This window comes from Camelus bactrianus, chromosome 16 (genome assembly GCF_048773025.1).
Source record: "Camelus bactrianus isolate YW-2024 breed Bactrian camel chromosome 16, ASM4877302v1, whole genome shotgun sequence".
In the NCBI taxonomy this organism is placed as follows: Eukaryota; Metazoa; Chordata; class Mammalia; order Artiodactyla; family Camelidae; genus Camelus; species Camelus bactrianus.
The window spans coordinates 38,833,233-38,856,866 of record NC_133554.1 but is presented as its reverse complement, the minus strand read 5'-3'; the positions used below and the strand labels follow the sequence as shown (position 1 = coordinate 38,856,866).

The window sequence follows — 23,634 nt, the reverse complement described above, 5'->3', positions numbered from 1 at the left end:
AAGGTGCTGGTGGCATCAAAGGGTATATGATCTTCCCAGCTGGTGTGGCCCTGCTTCTGCTAGGCCCTTCTAGACCTTTTGTACTGAAGGGAACAGAACTGAGTTCCTGGGAGAAGGCCAGCCCCTTCCCCCAACACTTGCCAACAAACAACCAGAGAGATCTTGAATGAAGAACAGCAAGGTGGAGAACTCACCAAGTTCGGGCAGCAGAGGCCTTTTCTGACTTCTCTGATGAGCCCCAGAAGAAACGGAGGGGGAACCCTTACTTTCATAGCACTGATAGGCAAAGTTGTCAGAGGAAGCCCTTGTGAAGAAACACAGTGAGATCAGGAGACCAGAACAGAAGAGGCAGTGGGGCTGGCAGAAGGGACTAGTGCCAGGGGACCGGCCTTCCCTGCAACATTCCAGCGTCCTTTGCCGAGGCTATGTGTGTGGCCCATCCTGGGGCAGACTCACGTAGAGGTACTGTCAGAGGCTAAGGCCCAGCCAGCACAAAGGAGAGAGGTGCATGGATTCAAGTGGAGAAACGCAGATTGACTTGTGGCCTTTCTTCCATGTGCCAGAGAAGATGAGCAGACACAGTGGATGGGGTGGCTGTGTGTGACTGTTATTATAAACAGCAGGTCCCAAGCACTGGGCTTACCACTTCACACACTTCTATCTTAGTCCTCACAGCAGCCCTGCTGAGGTAGGTATCACCATCTCCGTTTTACAGATGAGAAAGCTTGGCTTAGAAACAACAGGAGTTCGCTCAAGGTCACAGGGCTGGGAAGTGGAGCAGGGATGTGACCTCAGGCAGTCTGATGCAGGAGCCACCTGATCCTCTATAAGTCATTGCCTCTGATGTCCCGGAAGAGGGAGTCAAGGGAGCCCTCAGAACTCCAAACACTGCTTTGAAAGCTACCCTTCAAGAGCTGGAGAGAGAGAGGCTTTTCAAAATGCTCTGTAGAAACACTGTTTATTCAAATGACAGGCAGGAAGCGGTGGCAGCAGGGGGTGAGGGCAGCCAGGTGGGGGCTGGGCAGGTTAGCACTGCTCCCATGTCCTCTGCCATCCTCCTTTGACAGCCACCCAAGCTGTTGGCATCAGGGTCAAAAATACTTTCCCTCCTCTCCCTCCTGTCCCAAAGTGAATAAATAGCATCCCTCTCCCCACAAGAGCCAGGGGAGACTCATGTGCTGAGCTTGGTGCCCCATCATAGCCCAGAGTCAGGTGAGGGCAGAAGCTCAAAATGGCTTGTAGGGAGTAGAATACAAAACTGTTCCACTCTCATTCTCATCTTCCTCTTCTTCCTCCCTGCCACACTCCCCTCCCAGCCTGGTCCCAGGACAGGTGGTCCGTGAGGGCCTGAAGTGGGAGTATTGTCGCCTAGCGTACAATGAGCTCAAGTTTGCAAGGCCATCCAGCCTGTCACCCATCCAGGCTGACCACCAAAGAGAACGTCAATTCACGCCACTTTATGGACAGAAAAGGAGGGGCAGGGAGTGAGGCAATGGGCAGCCAGGCCTTTCCCAGCCTCAGAGGTAACCAGAGTCCTAGGAGCAGGCCCCCTACCGATCCATCTCGTCCAGGAGTGGGGTGGCATCGCCAGCAATAGACATGGGGGTGCTTTCGATCATAGGGCTGGGGGAGGGCCGAGGCGTCAGCCGCTGCTTCTGTTTCCGCCGTTCTGCCTCCTTCTCCTGCAGCCACTGCTCTGCCATCTTCCCCCAGTCGATGGCTGCATGGCTGTTGGACCTGGGAGGAAGTAGTCTTTGAGACTGGGACTCTCTGGGGCTTCCCACAAGGATGGCTTCACACCAGCCACCGGTGAGCATCCTCTCTTGCAGAAATGGACCTCATACCCAAGAACCTGTTCCATGCCACCATCAGCATACTTACTTTGGCTGCTGCTGCCGTTGCCGGGAGCTGGAGGAGGGCTGGGGCTGGGCCTGGGCAGACTGTGGGGTGGTGCTGGCCTGTAGCTGGTGGTACTGCGGGGTCGTGATGGGCTGGCTTGGGGTTGTGTAGGAGTAGCTGGGGGTCATTAGTGGTGTGGCCACTGGCTGCTGGGCTGGTGTTGGGAACACCTGGAGAAGGGGGAACAGTTGAAAGGGGATGGGTTTTGCGCTTATTTGACCTTCCTGTGAATTTCTGGCAAGCTGAAAGTTGGGGTCCAAACAGAGCTTTGCAGCTGACCCTCTCATGAGCAGTGTGTGGTTCTGAGCAGCAGAGGTAGGCCAGGGCTGGGACCTGGCAAAAACAATAGGGCCCACCACTGCTGACCACTTGAGGTTTCTAGTGACTTGAGGGTTCCAAAGATCCTGACTCTGTAGAAAGGTCAGAATTTCTCTTATTCCCTTTCCCTTCAAATAAGCCTGAGGAAAGGGAACATCTGTTGGAGACAGTTCCTAATGCTGTGGCAGCCCCATCTGCATATGAATACCCTCCCGGTGGGTACTGCAGAGGCTAGTCTATGGACACAGGTTGGTAAAGGATGACTTTTCCCTTTCAGCCATCCCCACCCTCTGCAGGGAGCTTCCTCCACAAGCCACGTACGTGGTAAGCGCTGCTGCCCCCTCCACTGCCACCATAGCCATACTGGCTGGAAGCCCACTGGGCTGGGGTGGCATTAGGGTTCTGGCCTTGGCCTGTCACGGCAGCGATGGCACTGAACATCTGTGAGGTCATGTTCTGGGGCAGGGCGTTCACAGCCCGTGTCAGATCTGCAAGCACACAGAGGCGGGAGATAGGTACGTTAAAGGCAAAAGTCGTTCTAGCTCCAGCCCTCTGATCCCCAGTCCCTGGCATGAACTCCTTACCTGCAAGGTTGATGTTGGCTGGGGTAGCATTGATAGAAGCAGGTGTCCGGGTCCTGCTGCTGCTACTGGGGGTGATGCCTGTACAAAACGGCCCAAGTTACTGACATCTCTTCAGAAACCTAGTTCTGGTTTTACAACTTAGGGGGCTGGAGAAGGTACTGAGGTGGGTGGAGAGAAGGGAGCTGTACAAGCAGAGTGGATGGAGGATCTTTCTGACGCCAGAAGGATGGAGGGGTTAAGACAGCTACAATGACAGCCTAGGCCTCAACCCCTCCTACAGAAGTCTAGTGATTATTTTGATTCAGGACTTAGGTGGTACTTCAACCATACTCCAGAAGTCAGAGACAGAAGAACTCACCTGGTACAGGATCCTGGTAATGATCCTTAAACCATCTGAAAAGTCCATTCACGGTTGGGAAGATTTGGCCCCGGTACCGGAATCCTTCTGGAGTCACCGTTACATATTCTATCCTGGGATTTTGGAAGGAAACATGCATCAGATATCACCCGTGGCCAGCTGTAAGCGAGTGGCCAGAGCAGATCTCCACCATGTAAAGTAGCCACACTGGGTGCTGGCGGAAAGGAGAGATAAAAGAGCCAGTCCCTGTCCCTGTAAGAGGAGGCTGCACTCTGGTGAGGTGAGGAGTGTGCAGCAGGGCACAGGTAGGGCCAGGAGTCAGCAGCCCCTGGTGTGCTATGTATAGGCTGCCAGAAGAAGGCTTGCTCGGGGCTGGGCCACCTCCTGGGCTGCAGTATGATGGCAGCACACTGCATGTGAGGGCAACACTGAGGTCATAGAGTGTCAGGGTTGGGAGAGGTCTCCCAGGGCAGCAAAGCCAAATCCCCATGAGCTGGAATCTGGAAGTGCCTCTCGAAGGTGGTTGGTCTGCCCTTATTCAACACTTAGCCAGAGCAGAGAGTAGGCAAGAGATGGGCTCTGTGTTCAGACCCAGGTCTACTTCCAGTTTTGGCTATGACACTCACCATCTACGTGACTTTAAACCCGAGTCTCAGCTTCACTTGTACAATGAGGTAACCGCACTTAAACTTTTACAGTGAGTATGACGAATAAAGGTGACAGCATATAAAGCACTTAACAAAACACTTAAAATGGGCTGTGCTCAATAAAGGTAGCTGTCAACAGCCAATAGCCAAAGCTAAGCATGGCAACATTCTCACTCATATTAACTGAAACCTGCTTCTTAAATCTTCTACCCAAGTGTTGTTCACTCTGCATCATAAGAAGTTTGTGCCCTTTTCCACAGGAAGTTATCACGTTGCTTCTGCTCCTGGTTAAACGTCCCTTTTTTTCAACTGTTCCTCATGGGACAGCTTCCAGCCCCTACATGGCCCTGGCTGCCACCTCCTGGAAGCATGCTGGTGAGTCAGAAAAGGCTTCTCAGAAATGAACACAATATTCCAGAAGTGCCCCAGACGGTACAGGGTCCGGAGTCCAGAGCCTCTTATCATCTGGCCTCTGAGCCCCTCCTAATAGAGTCTACGCTGTGATCATGTGCAGGCAGTACAGGACTAAGAGCAGAAATGCACAGGCGCTGGCAATGGCCAAGGCGAGGATGTGGGAGCAGAGAAGGCCCATATAGCTGTCAGTCTGGGTAACAGACACAAAGAAAACAGGTCTAAGAAAACTGGACTTTGTCCAATGCAGGGTGAGCACTGGAGGGACTCGGATAAAGGAACACCCAGGAAGGTCAGCCTGTCAGCCACACACAGAAGGGAGCAGAGCGGGCTGACGACTGGATGGAGAGATACTCTCCTGACCTAACCCCCTTCAGCACAGGCTCACCATGGCAACAGTGAGCCACCATGTGCCAAAGGCCCTGGTGAGGGTGAAACAAAGTGGAAAGGAGAGTCTGGCGTGCTGGCCCCCATCTTCGCCAGTCAGGTGGGAAGAGTGGTGATTTGTGTCACTCCTTGGGAGGGAGAAGAGGCGAATGGAACTCCTTTTTACGAGGTTGATTATAGCGCCTTTCTTATTCATTCTTGCCTCTAAATCATCACCCTCTTTCCCCACCTCCAACCTCCACCTCCACTCTAAACAGATAAGAGGAGAAAGGCAGTCAAGCAGAACCAGAGAGAGTACTGTTCTGGGGGCCTCTAACTCCCCTGCTAGCCTATCTGTGAACCCCAGCGGCAGCACCTTCTCAGCACCAGTGCTCACCTGGGTTTACCCCGGGGCTGGTATCCCAGTAGGAACTTGCCGGGCAGTTCCTTGCAGGCACAGATGAAATAGGGAATGAAGGTGGGCTTCTCCTTCTTAGTTTTGATGAGCAGCTCCTCTAATTTCTGGGGGTAGAATGAGGGGGAGAGGTTGGGATAGCAGCATGCTTGGTATACAGTGTCTGGCTCACACATGATGCACACCTCCTTCATCAGCTGAGCATCCCCTACACTGAAGGGAAACCATACATCCTTAAGTGACTGGGAGGTGTCAACCCTCACAGGGCCCTGGGCTCACCTTACGGTCCCCACCACTGCAGTCCTGATAATACTTGTGGTTCAGAAGGTCCCGGGCAAAGGATGCCATAGGCTGGACATAGCGGGCAACAATCTCATCCAAGTCTTCAAATTCCTGTGGGAAGAAGGTAAAGATCCCATGTGTCATATCCAGGGCCAAGACTCAGCCTTTCATCACATCCACTCAGAACAGAACCCATGGGAGGCGAGGAACTTCCTAGCCCTGCTATAGCTTTACTCTGCTGCGAAGTCCCCTCGACTTATCCATCTGTCTGAGTCATGCCAGATGTATTAGCTAACAAGACACAAAACCCTTTAAATCATAACTTTAATACTCCCCCGGTCTTGGGAACAATAGGGAGCTTCATAAAATTTCTCTTCACTGAAAAGAGGACAGAGAAATTTGATGTATGTGCGCGCGTACACGCGTGCAAGTGCTCGCATGTGTGTTTTTTCCTCTTCCTCCAGGGACTCTCTAGATTAACACGCTGATCGCCACGTCACTCAAATCTGGATGACAGTTGTGTTTCCTCAGGGGCCCCGTAATCTAGATATGGATGACGCTTTCCTTCTTCCAATTATGCAAGTTTTTACAAGTAATTTGCAACAGTTTTTTTAAGTTTTTTTTAAACAAAAAACTTTTAAACAAAATTGTTTTTTTTAAAACAATTCCAATTACACTGGAAAAACAGATTAATTATAAGCACATATGGTGTATTACACCGCGGTGAAGTGTGAATTTGGGCCTTGCAGGAAATACACATGATCCACAGTGGGCGATCAACGTGTCAAAATTTGGAGGACAGGGAAGGAGGGACAAAATACACAAAACTGATTATTTAATTACTCATTTCATAGCTAACCTCCTGTTTTGTTGCTCTGTGTGGCTAAAATATATATAATGCATACAAGTTGCTAAGGTGAAAGTGGCCAGAAACGGCTTGTTTCTGGAAGCAGGAGTGGGGATGCTGAAGTGGGCAGGGGTTGGCTCTTACCTCACTGTTGATCCACAGGGTGGCTCCCAGGCTGAAGGCATTTTCTTTGCCCTCTTCCCGCACATCCACGTGCTGGTAGATGCCATCACTGACCTTCCAGGTCACTGTCAGGTGATTTTCACCCTTGCTGCTTGGTCGGATGATCACATCACCCTGGTCCATGGTCTCCATCATCTTTTCTGCTTGTTTAAAATTTATATTATGGAAGGATGGGTGTGCAATCACTCGCTTGATGTATGCTGAAGAGAGCAGGAAAGAAGTACAAATCAGGTGATGGGACTAGGAGCCAACAGCAATGGGACAAGCCATGGCTTAATTTCTGACACATGAGTGAATTCTGGAACTCTTTCACCCTCTCTGGGCCTGGATTCTCTGAGGAAAAGGATGTGTGAACCTGGGTTCCTAGGCTGAGAGAAAGAAGCTTTAAGAGTCACAGTGCATCAGCAAAGAAAATTAGACTCAAGAAGACCCCTGCTTCCAACCCTGCCAGTGACTCCCTTTCATGATGCCTATGGGCCTCAGCACCTCAGCGCTGAGTCACTCCCATCAGGAATCTGAGCAGTCAGCATGTGCATCCTGCGAAGGGAGAGCTGCCAAGACTGGGGTGCATGGGCATGGCTGTGGGCACACTCACTGGTCCGCTGCTGTTTCCGTTTCATGTCCTCCTCCTGCTTGTGGTCTGCTGCTTCAGCATCAAAGTCATAGTAGGTGTCCTTGGGCAGTTTCCACTCATTGTTCCTGTCCATAAGGTCTGAAGTACGGCAGGTCAGGTCTGCACTAAACTTCTCAATGTCGATCTTCATGATGCGGCAGTGAACAGTCATTCCCACCTAGATCCACAGAACATTTGAGCTGGAAGGGACAAAGATGATCTAGCCCGATGCCCTATTTATATGTGAGAAAACCAAAGTCCAGGCAGAAAGGTGGAGTGACTGCCCAAAGCCAGCCAGCTACGGGATGGCAGATTAGGAGTTCAGGGTTGAGTCTGGCCTGCAGACTACAGCCTATGCCCTGTACTGATGCCTCCCATATAGGCAGGAAAACCCACTAGAGCCTACTGGGATCTATCCTGTCACTGGCACTATTCCCTCCTCCCATAACGTCGCCTAATTACTGCTCCTATAGTGTGAGCGAAGTCTGGCTGCCCTTTTAGGAGGGAAAACAAATAGCCATTTTCTGTATTTTATCCCTAACTTGAGCCCTTCTGTCTAAAGGGTGACAAAAACCAGTTAATCTGCATGACTCTCCTTCTGAAAATCTTCTCAGCTTCATTTATAGGCATATCTTGGGGATATCACAGGTTCAGTTTCAGATCACCACAACAGAGCAAAAATCGAAATAAAGTGAGTCAAAAGAATTTCTGGGTTTCCCAGTGGATATATACGTTATGTTTACACTATACTGTAGTCTACTAAGTGTGCAATACTATTATGTTTAAGAAAAATGTACATACATTAATTAAAAATCACTTCATTGCTAAAAAATGCTAACCATCATCTGAGCCTTCAGCAAGCCCTAATCTGTTTGCAGTAGTAACATCAAAGACCACTGACTGAAGATCACCATAACAAATATAGTGAAAAAGGCTGAAATATTGTGAGAATTACCACACATACATGTGACACAGAGACACGAAGTGATCAAATGCTGTTAGAAAAATGGCACTGATAGACATGATCGATGCAGGGTTGCTACAAACCTTCAATTTGTAAAAAATATAGTATCTGCAAAGCACAACAAAATGACATATGCCTATATTAGGAATGTCTTTCCCTAGCTTTTCTAAGTCCACAGTTCTCAGAGGTTCACAATACTCAGAACTAGAACCAGAGAATTTGGCAGATCTGGTACCAGCCATGTTACTAACTTGCTGATCCTGGAAAAGGCACTCGAATGCCTCTGAAAAGACAAGGTAATTTTCCTTCCCCGTAAGGCTGTGAGATTAGAGGTAACGTATGCAAATGTTGATCGCTGGTATCTAGTATGTACATAATAAATGGCAACTTGGCATAATAAACGCCAAGAGAATACTAGAACAGAAAGGGAGTGCAGCCTTTCTGCTTCGCAGCATGTAATGCGGGCCCTGCTTCCTGCCGGCTGGACTAAACCACAGCTTCCCACACAGGAAGAGCCCTCTCCCAAAGGGTTGGCAACTTGATGAAATTTCACAAAGGCAGTGAACAAAAGCAGCTACTCATTCAGATGCTTCTGGTCCTGGCTTCTCTCAACTAGTTATAAATCCTCCTGAAACTCTCCCCACCAGCAGCCACTGGGAACAGAGCCTAACTCTCGATGAGGACAGCCCAAAGTTAGAGAGCCTGACTTGAACAGCTGAAAACTGCACTAGATACCTCAACCCAGTCATTCACCTACCTTCACTCGTTCCTCTGGCCGCTTTACCACTTTGTCACTGAGGAATTTGGTGGGGATGAAGCCCGTGACCCCATTGTCTAGCCGTGTTTTGACACCGATGGCCTGGCCTGGGCATGAACCACTGTCAAAGTGGTTCCAGACCTAAAGAGGGCATCAGGAGAGGAGACTGCTCATTAAGATTCTGGAGATCACACATTCAAAAGAGAGCTGCCAGGGGTGTTGTAATTCATTTTACCACTGACACTGGCATAATGATCTGAGAACACAATGACTGAGCCACCCAGCAACAAAGAATTTAAACATCCTCACTGCTTCTTGACTCATAACTCATGTTCGGCACCACTGGCCATGAGATCAATCCTTTACGTTAATCTAATCTGTATGTTCCTCCAGCTACAACTCCTCCAGCTGTATGTTCCTCCATTCCTCCCTATTCTGTTCTGACCTAGCAGGCCTAAGAAATATCTATGTCAGTCTCCTTAGAACAACTCATTCCTGTGAACCAGGAACCCCTTGGCTTTTTTATATCCTGGAAAAATCCTACCACTTTCTTCTATTTGGTAAAGCTGAGAAACTATTTTACAATCGAGTAACATCTGAAGATCCAGAAAAAGCTTTCAGGGTGGTTTTTATGAGTTCTGCCCATGAGAAAAACAGACAGTGTCTAGAAGAATGTGGGAAAAACTGTTAAGATTGTGTGGAGAAAGAAAAAATTGAAGGGAGCCTACAAGATACCTTCTAACTATCATAGGGACTCTGTACCCACTCTGTAGGTAAGAAATGCATGTTCTCATGTCTCTAATCTGGTTGAGCTAGATCCTGAGAGAGTGCGAAACAAGGGTTAAGCCACGAAAGCATATAGATCATCCTGAGTAGCATACGGAAGGATGTCATGTTAGACCTATGTGCATTCCAGCCTTCTTCCTTCTTTGTGTATTTATTTGGTAAAGCATGATCTAAAATATCCCCATTCTTGATTCCTTTCTAGGGCACTGAGACAATTCAATCAAGGAAATTCAGTGACCATGATAACAGGGCAGCACATACCTCGCTGAGTTCAGGGAAATTGTCCTGTTGACAGAAGGGGCACTGCCATAGCCCTGTCTCATCATTGCGGATTGCCTGGTCATAGCTCTCACCCTGTGGACGCCTGTGGGCAATGCCAGTGACGTTGCAGATGATAAGCTTTCCTGGAGGAAGGGGAGAGAAGGGAAGAAAACAGGGAGCAGGCTAAGAGAACTGGAGAGGTGATTCCTTCCCACCAACCCACAGAACACCTGTCTTAGAGCATCTCTACTGATTTTCTTCACACCCTTGAAAAGGGAGATCATTTGATGAGGGGGAAATGAGGCCATAGACTGACCCCATGAAGATCCCACAGCAGCAGGTTAAAAGCATATTTGACCTTAAACTCAACTTTGACTTCCAGTTCAGGACTCCTAATCTTCTTAAAAGCTCCCCTGGTCTTTCCCACCTACAGTACAAACCTGCCTCATTCTGTTGGAATTATTGCTTGGTTTGAATGTACAATAAATGCATCCCCTCACCCCTCTACGTCCTCCCCCCACTGAAAAACAGAATTTACCAATGTAGAAGGTCTCTGGTGTTTCTTTGGTCAACATATTGAAGATTTCCTCTGTGTTGGGAGAGCGGTAGGCTGTCCGGAGGTCCTTATACCGACAGCTTAGCTCTGCCCGGATGTCGTACAGAGTGATGTGTTTGTCACCATAGCCCTGGGGAAGAAGCCCATCAGGAAGAACCTTGCAACCTCCCCAAGCCACAAGGGGTTCCTATGAAAGGACTAGGGCAGTTGGCTCCTGTCAGGGATTGTCTCTTTTCCCCCAGCATTTACTACAGGAGATATTCAAACTTTTCCTTAGCCATGGAATGCTCATCTACAATAAAAATGCTTTATAGAACCCCCATGTGTAAAACAGATAAATGCAAAGCCGCACTGTTGGAAAGGGGGAAAGAGGGCCTGGAAGGAAACTGTATGACTCACCCTCTCCCCGCTCCCCACAATGTGGTTTCTCTGGAGACTTGCTGCCTGAGTCTCTTTCCAACTAGGCCATTTGGGATGGTTTCTGTGCCAGGCTTTCTACACTGTCACCCACCTGCCTCTCCAGTTCTTCTGCAAAGGCATCAAGGTCCAGGTCCTTGAGTCGCTCTGGGTTTTCCAAGATCTCTTCAAGGGCTCCTGCAGGGTTGGCATCCTCAGCTGATTCATCATATTCCAGAGCATCAACCGCCATCTTCCTGGCCCACTCATAGGTTTCAGGGTGGACTCGGGAACCATCAAGAACTTCTATATATGAGTCAGTGCTGAAGAAAAGGTGAAAAGGGGGAAGGATACATAACGAGAAGTTTCTAGTAACAACCCAAATGTTCACCAATGGGGAATTGGTTAAAGAAATTAGGGTACCTCCATACGATGGAATACTATACAACCATTAAAAAGAATGAGGTAGATCTATGTGTGCTGACATGGAAAGATGGCCACGATATACTGATACGTGAAAAATGCACTGCAAAACACTATGAGTCATATGATCCCATTTTTGTAGTAAATGGGTAGTTAGTAAATGCATAGCAAAAAATAAAATTTAGGAAAGTTGTAGTATACATCAACTTGTTATGGTAGTTATCTCTGGGGGGTGGGATTATGGGGGACTTCAACTTTCTGCACAATGTTTCTATATGTTGAATTTTATATAATGAACTTATATAAGTCTTACATTAAGATAAAACAAGAAGGGGAAAGAAGACCTTTGAGAATTTGCTGACAGTTACTTTCCCCCATAAAGCCTTCCCAGGCTGGTCTTGCCCGTGCACTCACATGGACCTATGTTATTCGTGGAGTGTTACAGCAAAGCTGGGTGGAAAATGAAGTTTTAGAACTTGAAGCCTATTTCCCCACTGATTTCCATTACTGAATGAGGAGCTATGTGCCCGTGGAAAAGATCCTCCAAAGACTGAGTTGATAACTTCTGGAGAGGAAGAGGTCAATAGTGAAGTCCAAAGTCCAAATGAAAAGAACTTTCTCTCAATAACATCATTTCAAAATACACGAGATCTCTCTCCCCCTTCCTTATCTCCTCAGACCCCCCTTTCCACTGCCCGTGCTATCCCCACCCTTCTCTAGCCATAACTAACCATAACAACAGAACAAGTTTGTGTTTACTGAACCAAGTATTATGTTTTCTGTCCTTAATTTATAAACTAAGTTGGTTCTTTTTATGTTTCTCTCACAAAAAACCTTCACATAATTGAACTGATCTTTTCCATAGGTCAGAGGCTCTTGACTAAATAAAGGTTCCTCAACTTTGCTTTAAAACATTTGCTAATTTAAATAGCTTGTGGCCCTTTGACAGCCCTCTCCTTTGTATCCCCAAAGTAAAGCCCAAGGGAATTCCTCTTGGCCCACCCAGGCAGAGGGCATCACCTGTCCCCCAGGGAGGCCGTGTCGATCTTGAGGAAGCCAGCACAGTTCATGAAGACTTTGGGACCCATGTGGCACATGGTGACGAGCTGGGTCCGGCTCTCCAGCCTGGTGTTGTTCTGCTTCAAGATCTAGGGGAGAGGCCTGGAGTGAGCTGGAGCAGCAGGCAGGCATCACCTCCCAGCCTGCTTTCAGGTCTCTAGGAAACCCTCCCTGATGGGAACTTTGCCCCCACACCCCAATATTTGAGCACTACACCATACTAACTGTTACTAAAAAAATTATTTAAAGAACTTCATTATACTGACCAAAGACAATACATAGCTAATGTATGGCTTCAAAATTCGTGATAAAATATACACTCAAGTCGCCATCACTCATTTTAAGAAAAAGAATACTACCATTACTCTTGAAGGTCACTACATGATCCCCTCTGTGACTGAAATACTTTTTCTTTCCACTGGGAAAAAATTATCCTAAGGTCTGTGTCTAGTACACTCTTGCCTTCCTCCATCTGTTTTGAATCATGGCTTAGGCTATCTTTTCCCTAAGTCATCATAGCACAGCCGTGAAGAGCATGGCTGTGCCCACCCTATCTGAAGTCTGACTCTCACTCTGATGAGCTGGATGACTCTGGACAAGTGCCTTTACCCCTCTGACCTTGGTCTTTCTGTCAAAGCATACTGGCATAGTGTAAAGGCTCAATGGAATAGGAACTTCTTTTCTTCCCCGAGTCAACCCAATCCTACCTTTAGGAGATGGGTCCCTTTTCGAGGTCCCAGGCCACAGACATACTGTATTAAGGCCTGGCTATAGGGGTGGGCAATGGCACGGTTGACATCGACCCCAACCTCGTTGACTCGGTTGATAAATTCACAGTACAAGGCATTGAGCAGCTCTTCTTTCACCACATGCTCCTGTCAACACACAGCAAGTAGGGATAAGGTTACTGTGCCACTCTGCATACCTGGGGCTACCTGTTAACTCCTACTCACCTGCAAGGGGTGAAACTTGAGGCACAGGATGTCTTCATCAGAGCTGCACACTTGGGCAAATTCAATTAGAGGGTCCTGGATGCGCCGGGCCAGGGAGACGGCCTGTCTCAGCACTGGAGGGTAATCCCGGAATTCTGCCTAAGAGTCAAACGAGGGTCAGCGGGGCCATAAAGTTCCCTTAGCAAAAATAGCAAGAGAAAATCTAAACCATCTGGCTTTAAGTCACTTTCTCTTCTCTGGGACCATTTTTCCTGGGACCAATTTAATTTCTGGGGATCCCAATCTAAACCATGACTGGCACAATGGAGAGTCTCTGTTTAGGTAAATAAACAGGTGCAGTCCTGTGCCCCTGATAACTTTTGTTTACCTATCTCTCTGGGGTTGATAACTTTTGCCTCTGTAGGTCCTAAGGGTGGGGCTCCAGCATTACCTCTGATTTCTTGCTGTTCATATAGAGAATGGCCAACTCGTTGTCAATCAGCTCCACCCCAATAGAGGACAACTGTTGGCCCTGGTCCAGCTCATGCACAATGCGCTTTACATCCTCAATCAACATCTGGGCGTCCCTGGAGGGATGAGGGGTGCTGGTCAGGGCTATTTCTGGACAGTTTCTCAGGGATGAACTATCTCATGGCTGGGATGGGGGAGGAGAGAGCTTTGAAGACAAAGAGGTACAATATTCCCAGGGACATCCCCTGAGGATGAAGGTATTATAAAAGCTCTACACAGGCACATGCCTACTATGTAATAGGCATGTGGCAGATTCAACAATAAAGGATGAGTGACTTCAAGCCAGGCCTGGCCCAATCCTCTGATGCCCCTACCTGTTCTCTCCTGCAACTGTCACCACATGAGGCTTTTTGTTCAGAAGAAATTTCTTTAGAGTTTCAATATCTTGAGCCTAGATTGAAAGAAAATTGGAGCTGAATGGCTCTGAGGATATAAAGATTTCAAGCACTTCTCTCTCGGTAAGTAGCTTGAGGCCTTACAAGACCAGAACAATGATGCATCACACTCTGTTTAACTGAAACACAAAACAAGGGGATGAGGACCTCTAGTTTGAACAATATACACATCTGTTAATGTTTTCCAAGATTATTCTAATTCTAGCTTAGACTTGAGTTGTGGTTAACTAAACATACTTGGGTCTTTTTTTTTTACATAAACCACTGCCTAACAGTCAGGACTATTTTGATCTCACTTTAAGATTTTTCCTTTTTAAAACAGTTGCTTATTAAAAAGTACTTTTCAGAATGGGGCTCTCTCAAGAAAACTGAAAGATACTGTTAGGTTAAAAAAAATTAGAAGCATATACACAAGATGAATTCAAATTTCTCTTTCCTTGGAAGAAACACTGAAAGGCTAAAGCAGGGAAAAGGTTGGCGTAATGCCTCAGTGGCTTTCAGCTCCTGGAACAGGCTGACCTAGATGCTGGTAAGAACAGAGGCAATTATGGCAGCTCCCAGAAGCACACAACGCCTAGGAACTGGCCTTATGCCAGAAGTAAATTCTGCACCAGAACTTGAGTGCCATCTACTGCCTATGGAAGTGAGACTTATCCCAGGACTTGAGAGGTCAGTGACCAGGTCAGAGATAATCAGGGTCTTGCATGCGATGTTGCTTAGACCATTAGCTTTTAACCCCACTGAATTATAAGATGCATTCAAGATGTACACGTGGTAACCTATCCCAGATACTTGCCTTCTTTTCCCGTTCTTCCTCTCTCCACGCAGTTCGCCGTTTGGTAAAATGAGGCAGTCGGAGGAAGTCTGTCACTTCTCCTTCACCGTTGACCAAGGCGCAGAACACAGGGTGATCTCTGCCAGCCAGGCAGAAAAGGACCATGTGATAATTAGCAATATGAGGATATGAGTAAGAGAAGAATGAGATCAGGAAGACAGGTAAGGGCTAATGTCAGGCAGGCAGGAACAGGCAGTTACCTGGCAGAGGAGAAAGCAATGCCTAGGACTCGGATGCCCTTCCCTTGGTTCTCATCCATAAAGTCGTCATCTTCCTCTACCTGTTGATCTGGCCGGTAGGGTGCCACCCTCAACCAGTTGTAGAGCTTTCGACTGCAGGCCTGGGGAGGAGATATACCCAACACTATGGCCATCAGGCTTACCAACTGTGTTAAGGAAAGAGATGCAGATACACATGCACAAAGGTCATTTTCATATGCACACATTTTCTCACTCCTGGACAGGCTTATGACCTGAAGACATATCTTGCTTTTAGAAATAGGAGAGTACACAGAGGCCAGCCATATAAACAAAGAATATTTGTATGGAATCGAGGAGGGAGGGAAGAGGCCCTTTAAGTGAGGAGGTCTTGGAATGACCTGTGACTGCACTCACTCTCAGGTTACGCTCTGCCTGCCCCCAGTGCTTCCTCTTTAGGTACAGGATAGTTATTAGGAGTTCCTTCATGCTGAGCTCTCGTTTGGGAAAGTCCTACGACTAAAGATCATGAATTCCTGTCCTCACCTTTATGACATATTCTTTGGCTTCGGCCAGCAGCTTGTTCTTGAGCTCTTTGGCCATCTGCACATAGAGGAACTGCTGCAAAGCTCGCTCAATGGCCATGGTGCGCTGTCGGTTCCACTCCTGCACCTGGTGGCTGAACTCATCTCGGTAGTAAAATTGTTTGATTTCTTCAAAATACGTCTGGTCATTGCCATAGCTGAGAAAAGACAACACTGTGGTGTCAGGGATTGAGAAAAGGTGATGCCCAAACACCCATGAACACTGTGAGTAAACCACAGACAGTGGCTTGCTCAATTGAGAAAGTGTGGTTCACATTCCTGAGGGACCCTCCCTCCAACACACTCCTCGCCAAGCCCTCCCCAAAGTGCTTCCAGCCCAGAGTGTAGCTTACCCTTCTACCCCCTTCATGTCTATGCTGATGTCAATGGTGAGCAGTCCTTCATCTTCAGCCAGGCATATCTTGAGGAACTGATCATCTCTCAGTTCCTTAACAGGCTTGTTCTTTAAGTACTTGAAGGAGTAAGCATAGTGGGCCTCATCCACATCCTACACATCAAGAGGGAATCATCAGCCTATGGATAGCTGGGCTTGACCCTGGGGAAAAAGACCGCCTCTCTGCTCTCAGGCAGAGCTCAGCTAAGTGAAGGCAATAAACTCAGTTCAATCAAACAGAGCTGAACCACATACTGGATCAAAGCCCTCCAACTGGCTTACCTTTCTACCTTTCTTGGTGGGGGTTATATTTAGTTTGGCTCTCTCCTGGAAAGTCTGCCTCAGCACCTGCCGGACAAGTGGCTCTCGGGCAATCTGCAGGGCTACCATGTAGCGGGCACCTTCCAGTACAGCTTCTGGTGTAGGGAACTGGCTGTAGGGAAAACGGAGAAGCTGCAGGATGAGGGCATCTTTGTCCTCAGGTCCCTCCTCCTGCCAGCTACCTGCTGCAGGCCTACCTGCAAACATAATCCTTGGCCAGCTCCAAGGGCTCTGCAGGAAACTGCTCGGTCTCGTGCCGCTGGTAACTGTCCCGGAGGTTTTCCCCAAATTGCTCAGGAGTAAGCCCAAACTTTTTGGCCAAGCCATCTAAAGCAAACAGGAGAGTGAAAGGTGAGGCAACAGCTGGGCCGAATAACCTCTTAGCTTTTAGTTTAGAGCCGCAATTCTGGACATTAGGCTTTAAAGGGGTCTCGAATGAGCAGGACCAGGATGTCTTAAAACAGTGAAAACAGTGACTTTAAACAGCTGACAGGCTGTTATGAAGCAGAAGGAACAGAAATTTTAAATATGACTACTACGCTCAGAACTAAGGTGGAAGCTACAGTTTAATAAAAGAATTTCCCAAAGATGGGATGAATTCCCTCTCTCTGTGAGTTTTCCGCTCCTTCAGGAATTATGGGAGAGGCTGAACCATTCCTGTGGCATGGGTCATGGGATAAGTGTTACAACTTTATTGGTGATTCACTCAGATGTCCTTTAAGTTCTTTTCCTACCTACCAGTGACTATTGGGGAATTTATGCAGTTAGTTTTTACCTAGCCCAGCACTCTGGCAGATGGTGTACATATCTCGGCGGGAAGCCTGCTTGAGCTCTGGCCCCCTCTGCTCCTCATCTTCTCCCTCCTCACCATCACCTGGAAGGAAAACATGAGTTAGTGCTGTAGTTTCCAGTCACTCCCAAGGATCTGACACACATAGAAAAGCCCCAAAGTGTACTCAGCCAAGGGCATCTTTAGAAAGGCCACGGACACTGAGCCTCTGGGTTTTCTTTTCCAGCACTCACCTTCCTCATCACCCTCTTCCCTTACACGCTTTAGCTTCTTGCGGCTGGCCTTGGCGGCATTCTGCATCTTGGGGATGTCACGACCATAATAAAGCAGGAAATGATTGTAGACATCTTTTAGCTCATCCATTGACTGTACATCTTTGAGCCTGGAGGGAAGGGACATAAGACTTCAATTATCACTGAAAAAGGGTATACCCCAGTTTTGCTACAAGAGGTCCAATTCCCATGAGGCAAGATCCCAACTAGGATAGGTACCTGTATTATTTATTATTAGAGACATACAATGGACCCAGACCATGACTTAATTGTAACCAAAGTACCTTAAAATAGTAACATGTCAAACAATTGGTGGCTGGTGGTTGTCAGAAACAGCAACAAAAAGGGAGAGGCAGATGAGGCAGCACGTCTCCACCACAGCTCAGAGTCCTCGAGACAGTCCTTGTCCTTCTTCTCCAGCTTTATACCACTGGCCACTAAAATCATCTGATCCCTTCCCACACCCTTCTCTGATTCCAGGCTCACCAAACTACTTTCTGGCTTTAGTTTGGTTCCCTATGTAGCTTTATATACAGGGAACATACAAAAAAGCAAACATGACTATCTGATTCTCTTAAACCTTTTATACCAACATGAAGTAACAGGAATTTGCCTGTCAGAAAGATCACTTCTGACGAGTTGATAAATCGAGTTTCCGAGGGAAGGGCCCTGTGCTGAGAATTCTACAAGCTTATTCTGCTCTGGGGTTGGGGTTTGGGGGGAACCTGTCTCTGGTATGAGAGCTCCCTGTAATGGAATAAACCCTGCATATGCTACCTCTCCATGTCGGTGGTGTCCAGAGCCCGGATACCATCAGCAAGGGGCTTGTCAGGGTCAGCAGAGATTTGCTCATATTGATAAGCCTGCATCTTCTCAAACAGCCGCGTTAGGTTCTCCTTACGGATCCTCAGCTGGGTCCACTAGGGCAGGACAGGGCAGAAGTAAGGGCTGGTGTTCAGCCTTGGAGACCCAAGGCCATGCTGTTCATCACCAGGAGACCCTGGGGGAAGTCTGGCAGGCTTCGGGGTTTGGCTGCCACCTGATATGTACAAGGGGACTTTGGGCCCAGAAGCAGTAGTACCCAATCCAGCCCTCAGCCCCTTGGGGGTGCATATTCCTATTACCTTTTCATCCCACTGCCACACCCTCCATAGGTCATTGATATGCAACTCAGGCTCCACATACTCTTTTCGGTAAAAGGCAATGAAAGGCACCTAGAGTGGCAAGGAGATAGCATTCAGCCAGAGAGAAAAAATCTGCAAGGATTCCCTTTGCCAGAAGGATAAACAAACAGCTCCAAGAAATTCAACAGTTGGAAGCCTGGCCTCCCTCACATGCCCATCCAGGGCACACACTCTCCCCCTAGAGGGAAGATAATACTGCACATGGGGTAGCACTGTTCTCTTGATCACTAAAGTCTATGGTCCTTACACTTCTTGAGTCAAGGGACCACTGCTGATGATAGAAGGCAACTTCCACCTGAGTTAGGGAGCCACTTTTTCACTCACCCCTAGTTGAATTTTTAACCAACAGGCCACAAGGGCTTGAGGTGTTACCTCAAAATGCTGATTTCGCATGAAGCCCAGGGCCTCTTTAATCTTCTGAATTGTGCTGGGCCCTTTTCGACTGAAGCTGCTGGTTGGCTGCCCTCGGTCTAGGTAATCACAGCTTTCCTACAGTAAGAAAAAAAAAGAAACAGCAATGACACCATTACTTGCTTTGCCTTACCACATGCAAAACTGCTTCTTGTCACAGGATGACCTTCTCAGATGAAACCTAGGAAAATCTCCCTCATACCCCTGCACACACACATGCTGTTCTGTTCCAGGCACACAGATGTTTGGGGTAAGGGAGAAGCAGCTTCTCATCCTGATGAAGTGGCTTAGTCAGGAGTGGGATTCGAACCCACGCCTCCAGGGGAGACTGTGAGCTGAACGCAGCGCCTTAGACCACTCGGCCATTCTGAAGGCGGGCTTCTGATAAAGCGGCTTTGGTTCATGTCAAAACATAAGGATCTTTTTTTGGGGTACCTGCAGAGAAATAGTTGGTGTGGCAAAGGCGTTCCTGTAGATCCAGTCAGCCTCTTCTTCCAATTCATCATCTTCAGCCCCCTTGACTGGGATGGAACGGAGCTGCAGGAGATAAAACAACAGCATGAGACTGACTTTATCTTGTATCTCACATAGGAAAAACACATACTGCTTCTGGACAAAAATGTGTGCTCTGCAGGCATACATTTCTAGTACCCAAAAGAGGGGTGTCTGGCAAGTAGACACTTCGTCTATTTGCTAAAGAAAGAGTGCAGTTTCAGGAACCATTAGCCACATGAGTCTATGCTGAGCTGGACTCCCTATACCGCCATCAAATGGGGCTCAAAGCTGACTTCCTATATACCAACTGTTATCAGATTGTTGCTAGATTGTTTCTCTGCTATAACTCAAGGTAGGTGATGACAGGTTGGCAGAAGGACAGAGGCTGGTGCTTCCTTACCTGGAACCTCTCAGGCAGGTCAGTGGCTCGGATTTCATTGTCCTGATCTGTGAGGTGGCTGCTTTCTAGCTCGCTGGGCTCGTACATCTCAAAGATGCTCCTGCGGCTCACACGTTTCTTGGTGGTCTTCTTGGGGCGCACTCGGATCTCACCCTCAGCCTCATCATCCTCATACTCATACTCTTCCTCTAACTCTTCATCATACTCATTGTATTTCTCAAATTCATCATAGTCGAAGTCCACACCGAAAATCTCCTGGGCTTCTTGCAAGGCCCTGTGGGTGAGAGCAAAAGGCAGTTGGCCCAGGTTCTGGTGAGAGGAGAGGAATGCAACCCCTGCAGAGATCCTTTATCTACCCGAAGGGAACTGAGGTTAACAGAAAGGTAAATAAAAAAGGCATATTCATCATGGAGTAAAGGCTTAGCCGAGGGATATTTCTGGGGAAACTATGACTTACTGAGGTTAAAAGGCCCATCTTTGGCATGTGCAAGTGACAAGGATCAAACAGCAACAGGGCAGATGGGTCCATATCATGTTCAGTGGGTCTATCTTCTGCTAAGGCACTACAGTATTCCCTCAGGGCAAAAGCTTTCTTCCAACAAAATTATATTTAGAAAACTAATATATAAACAAATGAACATAGGGCTGCAAGTGGAAGGGAGAGGTTGGAGCCTTGCCCAAGTGTGATTCCACCCTAAGCCCACAGAGACCCTAGAATGCAGGAAGAGAGCTATCAGAGCTTCTAGGAGCAGTTCGACATCACTGCCTGGTAAAGGTTATTAGAGGCAGGGAAGCAAAATGGCTGAGAGCTGAGAATGTCCCATTTTTGGCAGAGAACTCTGACCTCCTCCTTCCTGACTGGGTCCATTCAGATGCCTTTATCACCACCTCCCACCAGACCCCACTCACGCATCTGTGTATCCAGGAAGCTTTTTCCGCCACTTAGGTTTTTTCAGTGGTTGTCCATCGTCATCCACAATGAAGTCATCAATATCTGGGTAGGGAAGGGAGGGGTTAGTGCTCAGAGGCAGGGGATGAGCCAGGACTGAATGGCTTTAGTTCCTACTATATGAGTGGCCAGTGAGGAGGAGGGTAGATTGGCTCCTGAAAAGGAACTTCTTTGTGTCAAATGCTTGGGCCGTGTAGCTGAAGAATGGTTTCCCATTCTATTCCTCAGGGTATGAAAACCCAACACCCATACCAAAACAGGCTTCCCTGCCTGACGCCACATACCTGACTCTTCATCATCTTCCTCCTCCTCCTCGGGAGGAGCCATGGGGGCCTCCACGGCCTCCTGCCCTTCTTCCCCTTCCCCATCCTGGAAGATCTCCTCTGCAATAGCTTCTTTTTCATGTTCCTCCTTGCCATATTCCTCCTCATCGTCGTCTTCATCATCTGACATTTTTTTGACACGCCGGTATTTTTGCTAGGGGTGGAAAACCTGCCTCATCAGGGCCTGAGGAGACTGGCATAAGGATGCTTGCTCTCCAGTCTCATTCCCATTTTCCCACCACAGTTACTCTGACAAGGGACATCAGAGAGAACACATCAAATGATGCTCTTTCAGCCCCAAAGCCCACCCTTGAAACTTTGATAAGCTTTTAACAGGCACCCAGAACTGGGCTCCAAAGCACAGTGATACTGAGCCATTTTCTCTTCTCTGATGTTCCCCAAACTGTTCTGGATGTGCCTCCTCCCCCTGGAGTCACTGAATTGCAAGGGCTTTTTCTCTCACCCCCAATGTAAGAGACAAAAAAAGACACTTACTCCTCTTTTGACTTTGACACCCAAATTCTCCTCAATGAGGTCAAAATCATCATCCTCCAGGCGGTCGTCAAAAGATGCTAGAGAAGACAAAGTGTAGCCCATGGTGATGGGGAGGCCCCTCCTCCACTGAGACTTCCACCCCAGCCTCACCTGACCTGCAGAGAGGCTACTCACTGCGTTTTCTCTTCTTGTGGCCAACATCATCTTCTGAATCGCCGGAGTCACTGCCCTCGTCCTCCTCCCCTTCGTCTTCATCATCATCGTCATTGATAAAGCCTTTCAGGTTTCCTTGTTCATCCTGATCATCTAAGTTTTCCTCCTCCTCCTCCTCATCTGGAAAATATGCATGTTTGAGGCAAGCAGTCTGGGAAATAGGCTGGGGCTGGGGCAAGGCCACCTGCTTAACTGTGATTCTCCATCTGCTCTGAACCTAAAGACCTGGATGCCAAGTTAATTCTTCTGCCTCATCTAAACATGACCACTTAGAGCAGCAGCTTCCAGAAAGGACTACCTCTTTTCCACATTCACCCAACACGAGCTTCCTAATTACTTTGGCTCTTCAAAATCATTACTAGAGGCTTCACAGCTAACAATAACCTTTGTTTTCCTCTCACTTTATAAACATAGTAGCTACATTCCTTCTCTTATCCATAATGCTTTTGATAAAGCTTGTATTTTCCTTCCCATCTTTAAAGCCATTTCATGGTTCTACTTTGCTGATGGTCCTAATGGTTGGGTTTAGACAGAGAAATATGAAACTGGGTACATACATACCAACACTGTTAGGTCTCTAAAAGAGTGAAACACTACTTATGTATTTATTTATTGGTATACTGACTGCCCCCTCCCACTAATGTAAATTCCATGATAGCTGGGTCTTTATTTTGTATTCCTACTTCTAGGCACAGTGCCTGGCATACAGCATACAGATGCTCAGCAAATATTTTCTAAGAATGACTGAAAATTCTCAAGCTGGTACCTCATGTGTGATAACTTGTGTGCTCAGCCTGAGCCTCTCATCAGCAAGAATCCAACTATCCAAAGCTTAGCAATAGTGGGGAGAAGCTTGAGGCTGGGGCTTCCTCACCATCATCCTCCTCTTCTACAAATTTCTTGGTGACCCGGGGTACCACCTCGCCTTCATCATTGTACTCTTCCTCTGACTCCTCAGCCTCGCTTTCCACAAAATCAGACATTGCTGCAGCTTCTCACCGTTTGCCTGAAGACTAGAGAAGGAAGGGAGATGGGGATAAAAAATGAGACAGAGTTCCCTTAAACATTTCCACAAACAGCCTTCAGCTATGTGCCACTGCTCTGCCCAACCATTTCCATCTGGGAGGAGAGAGTAAGACTCAGATGGCTCCATCTCTTCTATTATCCATACTTCCCATGGGTCCCCTTTCAGGTATATCTTTAAAAAAGCAATTATACTGGACTGCTCTGTATGTACTGTCTGGTTTGCCCAAGGAGTTTTACCTCATGTTCCACTTGGGGGCAGAAATGGGTAGATGAAGAAAGAAATTAGGCAACAAACGTAAATGCAAAGACTGCTGGGCTTAAGAGTAGAGATCAAATCCTGGTCCCACCATCTACTATAAACCCTAGGAAATTATTTAATGTGCCTGAACATCAGTTTCTTCATCTGGAAAATGGCAACAGCACTCGCAAGATAGTTGAGAATATTACATAACATAGAGAAAGGAAACTATTTACTATTTCAATAAATGTTAACTGAGTTTGAATTTGAATCCTGGGCCTAAATTTCCTTAGCATTCTGTAACTTTGTACCAACCAATCCTAACTTTGTCTCTACTTCCCTGCTGTCAGATGCACCAAAAGCCTGGACATGGCAGGGGAGAACCACAGAACCATAATACGGAGTTTCCTGGGCTTTAAAACACAACACACATCACACGAATCATAACATCAAGATTCTGTTCTGAAATCCTGAAGCTGGCTGCTGATAAACTCAGCACCACTCCTTATCCTGTCCTGAATTAT

The 23,634-nt window shown here is 47.5% G+C and overlaps 1 protein-coding gene and 1 long non-coding RNA gene across 3 annotated transcripts in view; one reads left to right on the top strand and one right to left on the bottom strand.

Annotated features, from left to right (window-relative positions):
• The first annotated feature begins 45 nt into the window (after positions 1-45).
• On the top strand, positions 46-10,239 carry LOC141573627 (uncharacterized). Its single transcript, XR_012499554.1, has 2 exons — positions 46-688; positions 9,633-10,239. It is a non-coding gene; the product is annotated as an uncharacterized LOC141573627 (long non-coding RNA).
• The window catches only part of SUPT6H (SPT6 homolog, histone chaperone and transcription elongation factor), a 29,152-nt gene continuing 6,460 nt past the window's right edge, over positions 943-23,634 (bottom strand). For both annotated transcript variants that reach the window (XM_010958260.3, XM_074343123.1), the window contains exons 2-37: positions 22,721-22,859; positions 21,808-21,966; positions 21,634-21,710; positions 21,100-21,292; positions 20,776-20,860; positions 19,867-20,140; positions 19,407-19,508; positions 18,933-19,049; positions 18,501-18,590; positions 18,154-18,296; positions 17,338-17,486; positions 17,090-17,188; positions 16,512-16,641; positions 16,276-16,426; positions 15,953-16,107; positions 15,562-15,757; positions 15,019-15,158; positions 14,780-14,897; positions 13,903-13,979; positions 13,509-13,644; positions 13,079-13,216; positions 12,833-13,000; positions 12,087-12,214; positions 10,759-10,966; positions 10,230-10,377; positions 9,692-9,834; positions 8,645-8,785; positions 6,906-7,101; positions 6,272-6,510; positions 5,278-5,391; positions 4,981-5,105; positions 3,160-3,272; positions 2,802-2,879; positions 2,539-2,705; positions 1,882-2,069; positions 943-1,737 (exon numbers count right to left, since the gene is read on the bottom strand). In XM_010958260.3, coding sequence (XP_010956562.2) covers positions 1,551-1,737; positions 1,882-2,069; positions 2,539-2,705; positions 2,802-2,879; positions 3,160-3,272; positions 4,981-5,105; positions 5,278-5,391; positions 6,272-6,510; positions 6,906-7,101; positions 8,645-8,785; positions 9,692-9,834; positions 10,230-10,377; positions 10,759-10,966; positions 12,087-12,214; positions 12,833-13,000; positions 13,079-13,216; positions 13,509-13,644; positions 13,903-13,979; positions 14,780-14,897; positions 15,019-15,158; positions 15,562-15,757; positions 15,953-16,107; positions 16,276-16,426; positions 16,512-16,641; positions 17,090-17,188; positions 17,338-17,486; positions 18,154-18,296; positions 18,501-18,590; positions 18,933-19,049; positions 19,407-19,508; positions 19,867-20,140; positions 20,776-20,860; positions 21,100-21,292; positions 21,634-21,710; positions 21,808-21,966; positions 22,721-22,829 — 5,181 coding nt within the window. In that variant the 5' untranslated portion in view covers positions 22,830-22,859 and the 3' untranslated portion in view covers positions 943-1,550. The remainder of the gene's footprint in view (positions 1,738-1,881; positions 2,070-2,538; positions 2,706-2,801; positions 2,880-3,159; positions 3,273-4,980; positions 5,106-5,277; positions 5,392-6,271; positions 6,511-6,905; positions 7,102-8,644; positions 8,786-9,691; positions 9,835-10,229; positions 10,378-10,758; positions 10,967-12,086; positions 12,215-12,832; positions 13,001-13,078; positions 13,217-13,508; positions 13,645-13,902; positions 13,980-14,779; positions 14,898-15,018; positions 15,159-15,561; positions 15,758-15,952; positions 16,108-16,275; positions 16,427-16,511; positions 16,642-17,089; positions 17,189-17,337; positions 17,487-18,153; positions 18,297-18,500; positions 18,591-18,932; positions 19,050-19,406; positions 19,509-19,866; positions 20,141-20,775; positions 20,861-21,099; positions 21,293-21,633; positions 21,711-21,807; positions 21,967-22,720; positions 22,860-23,634) is intronic.